This window comes from Rousettus aegyptiacus, unplaced genomic scaffold (genome assembly GCF_014176215.1).
Source record: "Rousettus aegyptiacus isolate mRouAeg1 unplaced genomic scaffold, mRouAeg1.p scaffold_m13_p_1, whole genome shotgun sequence".
Taxonomy (NCBI): domain Eukaryota; kingdom Metazoa; phylum Chordata; class Mammalia; order Chiroptera; family Pteropodidae; genus Rousettus; species Rousettus aegyptiacus.
In genome coordinates this window covers 31,697,364-31,709,850 of record NW_023416284.1, presented here as the reverse complement: position 1 = coordinate 31,709,850, position 12,487 = coordinate 31,697,364, and the positions used below count along the sequence as shown (strand labels likewise).

Genomic DNA, 12,487 nt, shown 5'->3' with positions numbered 1-12,487 from the left:
GTTACATATGTAGGAAATAACAAAGTCTGCCAATATATTTGTAGAGATGCAGTAACACTTCCTTTTACAAATGAAAGAGATTAAAATTTAGATATAGTTGATCATTATTGGTTGCATTCTTTAAAAAAGATTGTATAAATCATTTATCCCACTTAATAGTCTACACTCCATTTAAACATATAAAAATTATAACTTTTTAAGAACTAGGAGATAAAAAGACAAAGTTTCAAGCAACCTATTAGCATTTTAGTACTCATTCCTTTATAAAGGAATTATCAATAATATTTTGTATATATGCACTATAATCAGATCTAGAAATTTTTATTATTATATAAAACAAAGTAGCTTAATTATATTAAGACTTGTTATGAGTTTGGGAAAGGCATAGAAAGAGAAATGATTGCTTTATTTTTTCTTTCACGTCTTTGATTCTAAAACTCACATTCTAATAAAAGTCATGTTTTTCTTTCCTATTTTTCAATTTTTACTTTTTAAAAACATACTTATGTAATAGCAGAGACTAGACCAGTGTTATAATCTGTACTGAGATGGGAACATTCAATTTTTATATTCTCCTGTATTCTTTTTTGTTCGTTTATTGAGGCATAATTGACACACATTATATTAGTTCCAGGTGTATGACACACCTGAAATGATTTAATATTTGCACTAGTCTCCTGTATTCTGAAGACATAAGAACATGATTGGATTATAAATAATATTTTCATCTATTATAAATATTTCATCTTATTTCACAAAATTAGGTGTATTTTTCTGTATGCAGAAAGGAATTTCTTCTACATAGCTTAAGTAGCAGTAAGTTACTAGAAAATAAAAACTAATTTTAAAGGCATGCTACATGGAATTATTGTTCTAATATGAAAATTTATATCTTTATGTAGAGATAACGCTCTAAATAATTATGTATGGAAATTATTAAAATAGTCAGATATATTGGTATGTTCTCCCAAGTGCATGTCAAACTTTATTATTAAGACTACTTATTGAACATATTTTGAGGACTTAATATTACAGGTGAGAATTAGTACCTGATTTTATATACGCCTCTCATCCTTGGTCAAAAGAAGAAAATATGTTATTCTAATCTTTATATGTGATTACGTAGGGGTAGGAAAAATGCCTTTCTGTGTCTGGCATTTGGAAAGATTTTTTTTCTCTCCCTTTGGTTACAAGTCGGCTTTGTTTTTTATGCCTACAGATTCCATTCTGATTGGTGTTCACCTTCAAACTGCGATGAGATCCATGACCGGGTAAAAAATGTCTTGAAATCACATCAGGCTCATCAAAGACATTTATATGTTAGTTTCTAAAATTTTCTCTTGAAGGCTTTTTATATTTGGGCATGAAAATGACCCAAGATGCTTAAAGCTTGCAATATTTAATCACTGGAAAGGAAAAAAGATACAACCTCCATCTCTAACTTCATGCTTGACCTGAGCCATTATGCAAAATGTTTGACACAGATCATCTGAACTATAAACAAAGTTAGTGATAATTATCTCATAGAGTCAGTAAGTAACGATTTTATGATAATTTTTTCATAGCCTTCAAATATGAGAACTCTTATTTTGTGGCCCATTATAAAGCAGTTCTATATCCTACAAGTAGATTTGATTCTAAATGGTAGAAGTGGGGAGGAGGTGAGAAAATATGTATTCTGAAGAAACCTCTCAAGTAATTGCTGTGTTAATGAAATATTTAAAAGAGGAAAAAACTAGGTCAGGGCTATCAGGTTTAGTATTAGAGAACATCAATATGAGACTACTTTCTGAAATAAAGCAAAAAAAAAAAAAAAAACGTAAACAAATGACAGCCGGGAAATAATTACAGTATATTATTTTTGTGTTTGATTTCTTGTTTTATTTATTAGTTTTAAAAACAATTGTTTATCATTTGTGTCATGATGGGCACTAAGCTCAGTCCTGGGAATATAACTGGATTATGCGACATTGACATCAGTTTGTACTGTTTTAAGCTTCTGTATGCATAATGTTCTTAAATTAAACTTGTTTTCAAAGTTTAATATGCATTTAGAACATACACAAATCATAAGTAACAGCTTCATGAATTATAATCAAATCATCTCATGTACACTGTCTACCAGATCAAAAAACAAAACATTATCAGCTCTGCAGAAGGTCCCTCCTTTTTCCTCACAGTTACTGAACTCCAAGGATAAAACATCTTCCTAACGTCTAATAGCAAGATTAGTATTGTATGTTTTGATCTTTATATAATGACATCCTACAGTGTCTATTCCTTTTTTTCTGACTTGGTCTCACAAGTCAGATATTTTTGCAATACCGACATCTAGTTGTATTTTAGCAATAGTTCTTCCCTCTTGCTGCAGTATGGTATTTCATTATATGAAAATACTGTCATCGATTACTCATTCTTTCTTTCAACAATTTGGTTGTTTCTGGTTTGGGCTATTATAGAGCTGCTATTAGAAGTTTATGCATATCCTTGAGTAAGATTGTATACGTTTTATTTGAGTATATATCTTTCAGTGGAATTACTTCGTCATAGGGTATGTATTCATTCAGCTTTGGTAGATACTGCCAAAGATTTTTCCAGGTGACTTTAATAGTTTATACTACTGATATGTGTGAGTCCTACTTGCTCCACATCCTCATTACTACTTGATTGGTTGTGTGTGTGCCTATGTGTGTTTTTGTTTTGGCATTTTGATAACTAATTAGCAATTTATTACATAATTGTTTTAATTTGCTGCTTCCTGATGACTGGTAAATATGTTCATTGGGCATTTGGATATTCTCTTTTGTGAGCGTTGTTCAAGTCATGTGCCCATTTTTGTACTGATTTTCCCTTTCACTTTTGGCTTGAGAGTTCCTTATAGATTATTGAGATGAATTCTTAGATATATGTTTTACATTCTTTTTCCACTCTGCATGCCTTTTCAGTCTCTTACTGATATCTCTTGATGAAAAGATGATCTTAATTCTTATGAATCCAATTCATCTATTTTCTTTTTTGATTAGCATTTTTAGAATTCTTGTGTACTTCCAAACTTTGTTCTTTTTTCTCTAAAGACTTTTGATTTTCTTTCACATTTAAATGTATGATCAGGTTGCAATTATTTTTTTCTGTGGAGTGGTAAATAGTTTTCAAGTTTCTAGAAAGGCTCAAGTTTCATGGTAGTGGATGGATCTCTTGTTCTTTCTAGTTCTGTCAATTTTATTTTACATATTTTGAAGCTATGTTATTGGTTGGATACAGATTTCAGACTGTGATATGAACCTTTTATTGTGCACTGTCCCTCTTTATTCTAGTGTCATTCCTTGTTTCACAGTGTTTTGTCTACATTAGTTAAAGCAGCTTTCTTTTGGCTAGTATATGCAAGATGTATTTTTTTCCATCCTTTGCATTTTATCATTAAACTTAAAGTGCGTATCTCATAAGTAGCACATGAAATTTTTTTTTCAAGAATGAAAATCTAATACTTTTATGTCATTTGATGCAGCTCTTGTTTGAATTAATAAGTATTTTTTGCCATTTGTTTTTCTCTTTATTAACTTATTTATTTATTTATTTTTACTTTTCTGTTATTGGTTGTCCTACAGATTTCAACATGCATACCTGACGAATTATTTCTTAGATGACCTCTCCAATAATATCAGGATCTAAAAACAGCTGGCTCTTTTTAACCCACCTCCTTTTTTGTGTATTGTCATGGATTTTAATACTACATATGTGAAACAGATAAGAAATTTTATGTAGTAATTTTTATTTATTTTAACTACTATTTATCCTTTCTATTAGTTTTTATTCTTTTCTTGCAATTCCATGTTCCCATCTAAGTTCTAGAATCATTTTCCATCTACTTTAAGAATTCTCTGTAATATTTTTCATGTCATTTTCCTGGTTGTGAATTCTGATTTTATTTGCTTGAAAACATCTTGGCTTTACTTTTATGTAAGATGGTTTTATTGGATATAAAATTCTAGGTTGGTAGTTAATCTTCTTTAACATGTTAAAGAAGTCATTCATTATCTTCTGGCTTCTTTTGTGTCTGTTGAAACGTCAGCTGTTATTCCTTTGTAATAATGTGGTGTTCCCTTCCCCACATTGCATTTAAGATTTGGTCTTCAATTCTGTGTTTAGTAATCATGTTATTATATACCTAGATGTGGTTTTCTTGGATTAATTCTATGTTAAGTTTTCAGAGCTTCCCAAACTTGTAGGTTGATATCTTTCATCAGTTTTGGAAAACTTAGAGCCATTCTTTCTGTAAACAGTGCTTATGCCCCAATATCTCTTTACTAATCATCTCTCAATTACACTTATATAAGATCTTTAGATTATACTCATGTATCTTATGCTTTTTTTGATATTTTTAATTCTTTTTTCTCTTTCTCACATTTGGATATTTTTTTTTTTTTGAAATGTCCTCTAGGTTGCTAATCCTGTCTTCCGCTATGTTTACTTGCTGTTAAAACTATTTGAAACTTTTTGAAAGATATAACTTTAAAAATCAAACTACCAAAACTAATTTAAAAAGAAATAGATAATCTCAATAGTTGTACAATATTAAAGAAACTGAATTTGAAGTTACAAGTCTTCCATAAAAGAAAATAGTAGGGCTAGCTGGTTTCTTTGGTGAAGTCTAGCAAACCTTTAAGGAAAATATAATATCAATCTTATATATTCCTGAAAATGGAAGGAAAACTTCCTGAGTCATTTTATGAGGTCAACATTTACTCTAATGTCAAAACCAGACAACAGCATCACAAAAAAATATATAACCCAAATCCTTCATGAACATATATGCAGAAATTCTCAACAACACATTAGCCGATCAAATCCAGCAGTATATAAAAATGAAAGTACGTCATAATTAAGTGGGCCCATTCCAGAAATATAACTTAGCGATTTTAAAAATTGAGCTATTAATTCACACAACAATATGATGAACCTTCAATTCAGTTTGCTAAATCAAAGAAGCCAGAGCCCCAAAGCTATGTATTGTATAATTTTATTTACTTGATATTGTTAAAATAGCAAATTCTAGGGGAGGCAGAAGAGGATGACTGACTACTAAGACACCAGACTCACAGGGGGATTTTTAGAGTGATAGGACTTGTTGATACTGGAGTGGTCATTATATGACAGTATGCATTTGTCAAAACTCCTAGAAATGTGAACTTCAGAAAGAAATTTACCTCAGAAAGAGTGAACTTTATGAAAATTAAAAGAAGGAAATAGCAAGCATAATATTGAGGCTTCTGAGGACTTAATGCAGTTTGTAATACATGAATTTAACAGCATTAAAAATGTCTTTAGTATTAAAAAATATATTTAAATTACCAAACCTAAATAATTTTGGAATATAGTGATTTGGCTAGATACTATAAAGCTATAGACAAAATGAACAGCATAATCACTATATTCTGTTGTGGTCAGCAAACTTTTTCTGCAGAGAGCCAGATGGTAAATAGATATTTATTTTTGTTTTTTATGTGCCATGAGGTCCCTGTCACAACTACTCATCTCTGCTATTTAGCACTGAAGTAGTCACAGACAATACATAATCAAGTGAACATGTCTGTGTTCCAATAAAACTTTACCCAGATACACTAAAATGTCAATTTCATGTACTTTTCACATGAATTTTCATGAAATCTTTTTTTTCTCCCAGTCATTTAAAAATGTAGAAATTGCTGTTAGCTATCAGACCATACCAAAATAGGCAAAGGGCCAGAATTGCCCAGGGAGCTGTAGTTTGCCAAAAGCCGCTCTAATAGATAACATGTGTCTCATGTAGCTGTATGGATTAGCATCTCTGAAAATGCATGTGCATGAAAATTGGACAAATAACTAAATTAATTGCAGATAAAGACAACTGGTTTCTCATTGTCAGAAAAAGAAGTTTTAAAGAAACAAGGTGAATAAAGACTATAATGAATCCTGTGATGTTGGATTAGAGTCTATGATAACAATTTTAATTCGTGTTTATTTTAATGTATACAGATAGATTGATTTAGAAATACAGATATGAGTGTACATACAGGTTAATATACACACATAGTTCTAGCTTTTTTCTCCAAAAGGGCTTAGAAGGAGTGATAACCCAATAGCAATAAGCACACCCAGCTCCCAGATCTTGGTTTCTATATGTCTGTTTTTAAGAAAAGTTACCAGTTCTCTTGGAGCAATGGTTAATTCTGGGGCTGGAGCAGGGAAAACACAAGATTAGCATGGAACATCTTGTAGTGTAGAAAGTGAGGAATTGCTCAAAAAGGGGGTGGTTAGGGGACTAGGTGCATGTCATAAGGACACAGGAGCCAACCTAAATGAGCACCCAGTGGATATTGCTGCAACAATTTGTGCAACAAAATAAATAGCAATAGACTAGGTGAAAAAGGCGAAGGGTACAATTTGGGAATTACCAAATAGTCAAGGGAATGTGAAGATCAGCGTAGGAAAAATAAAAGATATTGTAATTATGTAGTGCTAGACTAATTGGGAGGATCACTTTGTAAATTATATAAATAGCTACTATGCTGTATACCTGAAACTAATATAAAATAATTTTGAATGGCAACTCAAATTGAAAAATAAATTTCAAATAAATAAAAGTTAAATGAAAAAAATAGCAATAGTAAAAGGATTATAACCCAAAGAATAAGATAAATATTCATGAATCCATACTGATCTAAGCAAAACAATTAATGTCTAAAGGTGAGAATGGACACATCTTCCTTACAGAAGATTTTTAAATAATAATTGTGGATATTGCTCCCTCCAGGAAGTGAGACTTAATTCCTTCTCCCTTGAGTATGGACTGGGCTTATTTGCTTCTAATGAATAAAGCATAGAAAAGAAAAACTAGTAACTTAGATGGAAAATCTGGCACTTTAACACTTAAACACTGTGATCAAGATTATTAACGTCACTAGTGATAACTCACGCTGAGATGTATCCCTTGATATCGGGTGATGAGCACAGTGCTTCTTTGTGATATTGTCTCCCCAAACCCATAACCTTTGTCTATACAAGAGGTAACATCAGATGAAACCAAACTGAGAAACTTTCTATGAAATACCTGACCAGAACTCTTCCAAACTGTCGAGGTCATGAAACAGGAAGGCCAGAAACTTGTCACAGATCAGAAGAGACTAAGGGGAAATGATCACTAATTGCAATAAGGTATCCTATACTGGATCCTGGAACAGAAAAGTACATTTTTGGAAAAACTGGTGAAATCAAAATACAGTCTGCAGTTTAGATAATAGTATTGTACCAGTGTTAATTTCTAAGTTTTGCAAAATGTATCGTGGTCACATAGGTTACAAAAGATGTTAAATTTAAGAGAATCTATCCAGGAGAACCAGAGGAGAGAAACGAGCAATCAAGGATCATTTTATAAACTATGTAAATGTCTACCCAATATACTATATACTTGAAACTAATGATAAAATAAAATTTACAAAATTTTAAAAAGAATCTGGATGAAGGATGAAGGATGAAGTTCCTGTGTACAGGAACACTTTAACTTTGCAGATTTTCTGTAAATCTAAACATTCAAAACAGAAATTTTAACTATTGAGTTCTTAATTTCAGCACATTGTGTTTTTAACTGAGAGTTGGTGTGATTATAGCCCTCTTCTCTCTTGTAGGCACTGTGTATAATTCTTATCTTATGCAAGACAGAGAAACTGCCTTAGCATTTCAGAGGCTTTTCGCCTAGCTTTTTGTCTCTTCACCTTGCACAGTTGCAGATATTCTGCAACTGTCTGGAAGGAACAATCAGCTGAGTTTTGTACCCATTGTGTCTCATTGGATTTTGGCCTCTCGGATTTTTAATTGTGTTCATCTAGCACAGGAAGACTGCCAAAACCTGGCTGTTGTCTTTGTCCTGCCGTAGTGGACTTGTGGTTGAACAAAGCACAGATTCTTGACATTTTGTTCAGTGATCAGAAAACACATATACCCCCAGGGAAAAAATCCAGCTGCAGACCATTAGCTCATTTCTCCTCTCAGTAATCTTGGCACCACTAGTACCATTTAAGCAGCTTTCTAATGCCTTTAAACAAAAAAAAATAAGCAAAAAATATATGTGTGTACTTAAATACATGCAAACTATTCCTTACTCAGGAGTAAAAGACGCCCTCACCTGACTTTCTTGAATGGAAGGCAGTAATGTTGCTCATGTGGCTTACACTGCACACTAATCTCAGTGTCTTAAGTCATTTTGCATTAAGAGCAACCTGAAAACAAGCTCTTAAAGTGAGTCATGTTTTTCTGCCTTCTGTTTATTCATTTGGTATATATTGAGCATTTTTCACCAAATATCTGCATGTTCAGTACTTGGCACCATGCAAAGCACTGGAGATATTTTCATGAAATCAAATTTCCTGCCCATAAAGAATTTATATAATCCAGTGATTATTTAATAAACCAATAAGTGGATATAAAAGAGAAAAAAAATATGGCATAGTATATGATTACATATAAGAATAAAAAGTATAAGTAGGAAATGCCATCTTTCTTCCAAAGAAAACCAAACTGATCACATAGGAATAATAACTGTTTATTAAGTGTTAATTACAGGCTAGGCATTATGTATGTATCATTCCATTTTATCTTCACAAAAATCTTACAAAGTATTAAGTACCATTTTAAAGATGAGGAACTGAGACTCAGAAAAGTTAAGTGACTTATGTAAGGTCACAGTTCGTTAAGATGATCAGAGCCGAGATTTGAATCTAGATTAATACTCTGATCATAACTACTAAACTCTACAGATATAAACACAAAGTCAATCTGCTACACATAAGCCCAATAATATGCTCAAATACAAACATGTAAAAACATGCAAACATGAGATCCTTGGTAGCAATACATGTTCAGAAACATAAACAGTAACATACCAGAGAGAGACGTTGTGAGCTGTACACTGAAACACACTCCCTGGACACAGGTCCATTCTGGTCCTGTGTGAAGGATACTCAGAGACAAAGATATCCACTGGGAGTGTTTTAGCTTCACAAAGAATTTTAAAAGATAAAACAGATTTTTATTTTACAAATAACAACTTCTGGAACAGTGAAAAAGTCCTTTGTGATTATTAAATATTTGACTAGTAAAGAGCGCAAAACATACTATGTCAGAAGTTTGACAATCATTAAAAAATAAAGAGAGTCCATCTCAAACAAACTGAAGGAAGTCAGTGATCAGGAAAGAGTCTGTTGAAAATAAAATCCAGTTGAAAAGAAGCAAACACCCAACATTTTGACATGCACATGTATTCAAGAAAATGTGAGATCATTTAAACAAAGATCTCAGTCCTTTCACTACTAAATCTAAGCCCCAGGCTCTGTTGCTTTTTGGTAGAAGTCAGAGAGAATATGACTTAATCCTGCCCACCTCTCCTGTCTGGAAATTAATGTTTTTAGATAAAACTCATTCTGGAAATTGTGAGGAATAATACAGTTAAAGCAGAAGGTTCATGTTGGGCCAGATAATGAAAAAACAGGATAAGAAATTTAGATTTCATCCTGGAATACAGGAGTCATGAAGTCAGATGCATTCAAGGCTTAGAGTAAGCACAGCAGTCCCACGCTCACCCTTATCTCAGGGGTTACGTTCCAAGACCCCCTGAACTGCAGGGAGTACCAAACCCTATACATAGTATATTTTTTCCTTTGCATACATACATATCGATAATAAAATTTAATTTATAAATCAGGCACAATAAGATTAACAACTAATAATAATAAAATTAAAACAATTATAATAATATACTGTAATAAAAGTTATGTGAACATGGTCACTCATTTCAGGGGGCCCCTGGCTATAGTCTTCTCATAGGCTCAGCACTTTCCTGCATAACATGTTTCTGTCTATAAGATACATTTCCTGTTCATATATTCCACCCACAATTTTAATGCATTTTCTTTCTTAACTAAGCACTTAACCACATATATACACTGTGGCCATAACTTTTATAGTTTGAGGTGTGACAGAAAAACTAACACGAATTTCTTTCCTTCCATACGATTTTACGAATAGAAGATTCATTCTTACTGTTGAGATTTGTAACCTCTGCACACGATTTTTTTCTTATTAAGTGAATAACTTTCACCTTTTCACCTAAAGGTAGCACTTTACAGCTTCTCTTTGGCCTATTCGAATTGCCAGCATCAATATTGTGCTGTGAGGACATTGTTAAATAACATAAGGATCATTGAAATACAAGCACTGCGATACTGCAGTAGTAAATCTGATAACCGAGATGGCCACTGAGTGACCAGCGGGATGGGTAGCAGATACAGTTTAGACACTCTTGACAAAGGAATGATTCACATTCTCAGTGGGATGGCAGGAGATTTCATCATGATGCTCAGAATGTGCCGTTTTATGAAGGTTCTGTCTGGAACCAGTCTGTTGGGCAAGTTACTTCTCTGTGCTACAGTTTCCTTAAAGGTCTCTTGTATTAATAGAAATAGTATATGTAACATATTTAGAATGACACTGGCATATAGAAAGTGTTTAATAAATGTTTGCTACTTGTAATGGTAATAAAACAGATAATTACAAAAACTGAGAAGTCAGTCTCACCAGAGGTTTGTGAGATTTATTACTTCTTTCCCCCTAAAAAACTTCGTTTTATTGGCTCTGTCGTATATTTTTCCTACATTATTGACTTTTGCTGTATAACATTTCCTTCCTTCTCCTCTTTGGAATTAATTTGCTGTTCTTTCTCTTACAAACTTTTGGTGACCATTCACATCATTAATATTTAGTCTTTCACCTAATATGTACATGTATTTAAAGCTATAGATTTCCTTCTAAGCAATATATTAGCTGGATCTCATAAGTTTTAATGTCATATTGTTACATATTTTGGTTCAAAATATTTTCTAATTTCCGTTGTAATTTCATTTTTACCTTGGGTTATTTAAAAGTATATTGCTAGATTTCCAAACATTCTTCGTGTATGGTTATTCTACTTTTTTATTTTTTTGCTTTATTCCGTGGTTTGTGACTATTCAATTTTTCAGTCTTCTGAAGTTTTTGCTTGTTTTCATTTTTTGTTTTGTGTTTAGTTTGTACCTATTGACCACCTTCTTTCAATTCCTTCTTCCCCCAAATCCCCACCTCTGATAACCACAAATCTAATCTCTTTTTCTATGATGTTGGTGTTTTGTTTTTGTTTTAGAGTCTTCATATATGTGAATCTAAATATTTGTCTTTCTCTGTCTGACTTATTTTACTTAAGATAATACCTTTCGAGTCCATTTATATTGTCACAGATGATAGGATTCCCTCATTTTTTAACCTAATTTTCCATTCATTTCAATATCAGTCATGTCATAACCCATAATTGGTGAAAATTTATTTTATTTCTATTTTTATTTATGGTAAATGAATTTATTTGTCATTTTATATTAGTTTCAGATATACAGTACAATGGTCAGACATTTATATAATTTATAACATGATCCCTCTGATTACTCTAGCACCCTCTTGGCACTATATACAACCATTACAATAATATTGACTATATATACCCTGTGCTATACTCTAAATTCCCATAACTGTTTTGTAACTACTGATTGGTACTTCTTCATTCTTTCACCTTTTTCACCCAACCCCCAACCCCCATCCCCTCTGGCAATCACCGGAGGGCAGTTTGTTGAGACTTAATTTATACCTAGTCTGTGGTCATTTTTGGTCCAAGTGTACTTGCAAACAAAATGTGATGTCTGTTGTTAAGTAGTGTGTTTGACATCTAGACCAGGTGTATTAATGTGTTCCAGTTCTTCTTTATTCTTATTCTATTTCTTTATTCTATTGATTTTTTTCTTGTCTACTAGTTCTGTCAGTTACTGAGAGAACAACTTTTAAAATCTGATATTTATGTACTTTAATATTCTTGATCTAATAATTTCGGCTTTATGTATTTTGGAATAATATGATTAGATACATATAAATGTAAACTATATAGTTATTAAGTGACTATTTCTAGTAATAATGTTTATTTAAATCTGTTTGATATTACTATAGCTAAAATACCTTTATCCAATTAGTATTTTATAAGAAATATCTTCCTTTATCCTTACTCTTTCAACATTTCTGTTTACATGAGGGGAATTTTAAATAGTATATGTTGACCTGTTATGCAATGTGGTAATCATTGTGTTTTAAGTATAGGATTTACTATGTTCATATTTAATGTACCTACTGATATATTTGGGTATAAATCTACTATTTGTATGTATCCTGCCTGTTCAACATTCTGTATTTCCTCTTTTTGCCTTCTTTGGGATTGATTATATGTTAATATTTCAAACTTATTAAGTTGTGATGGTTTTTCTATTCTTTTGATAGTTACATTAAAGATTAAAACAGGTATTCTTAAAGTTTAATATAAATGAACATATTAATTTTATTCCCCGTCTGATTTAACATACTATTGTTATCCTGTGTTGGGTTTTTA

At 31.9% G+C, this 12,487-nt stretch overlaps 1 protein-coding gene across 7 annotated transcripts in view; it reads left to right on the top strand.

Annotated features, from left to right (window-relative positions):
* SPATA6 (spermatogenesis associated 6) overlaps positions 1 to 12,487 on the top strand; it is a 95,054-nt gene that overhangs the window by 68,943 nt on the left and 13,624 nt on the right. For 5 of the 7 annotated variants that reach the window (XM_036233728.1, XM_016151313.2, XM_016151308.2 and 2 more), the window contains one exon: positions 1,220 to 1,319. In XM_036233728.1, coding sequence (XP_036089621.1) covers positions 1,220 to 1,319 — 100 coding nt within the window. The remainder of the gene's footprint in view (positions 1 to 1,219; positions 1,320 to 12,487) is intronic. The other 2 variants (XM_036233729.1, XM_016151314.2) reach the window with 1 other exon arrangement.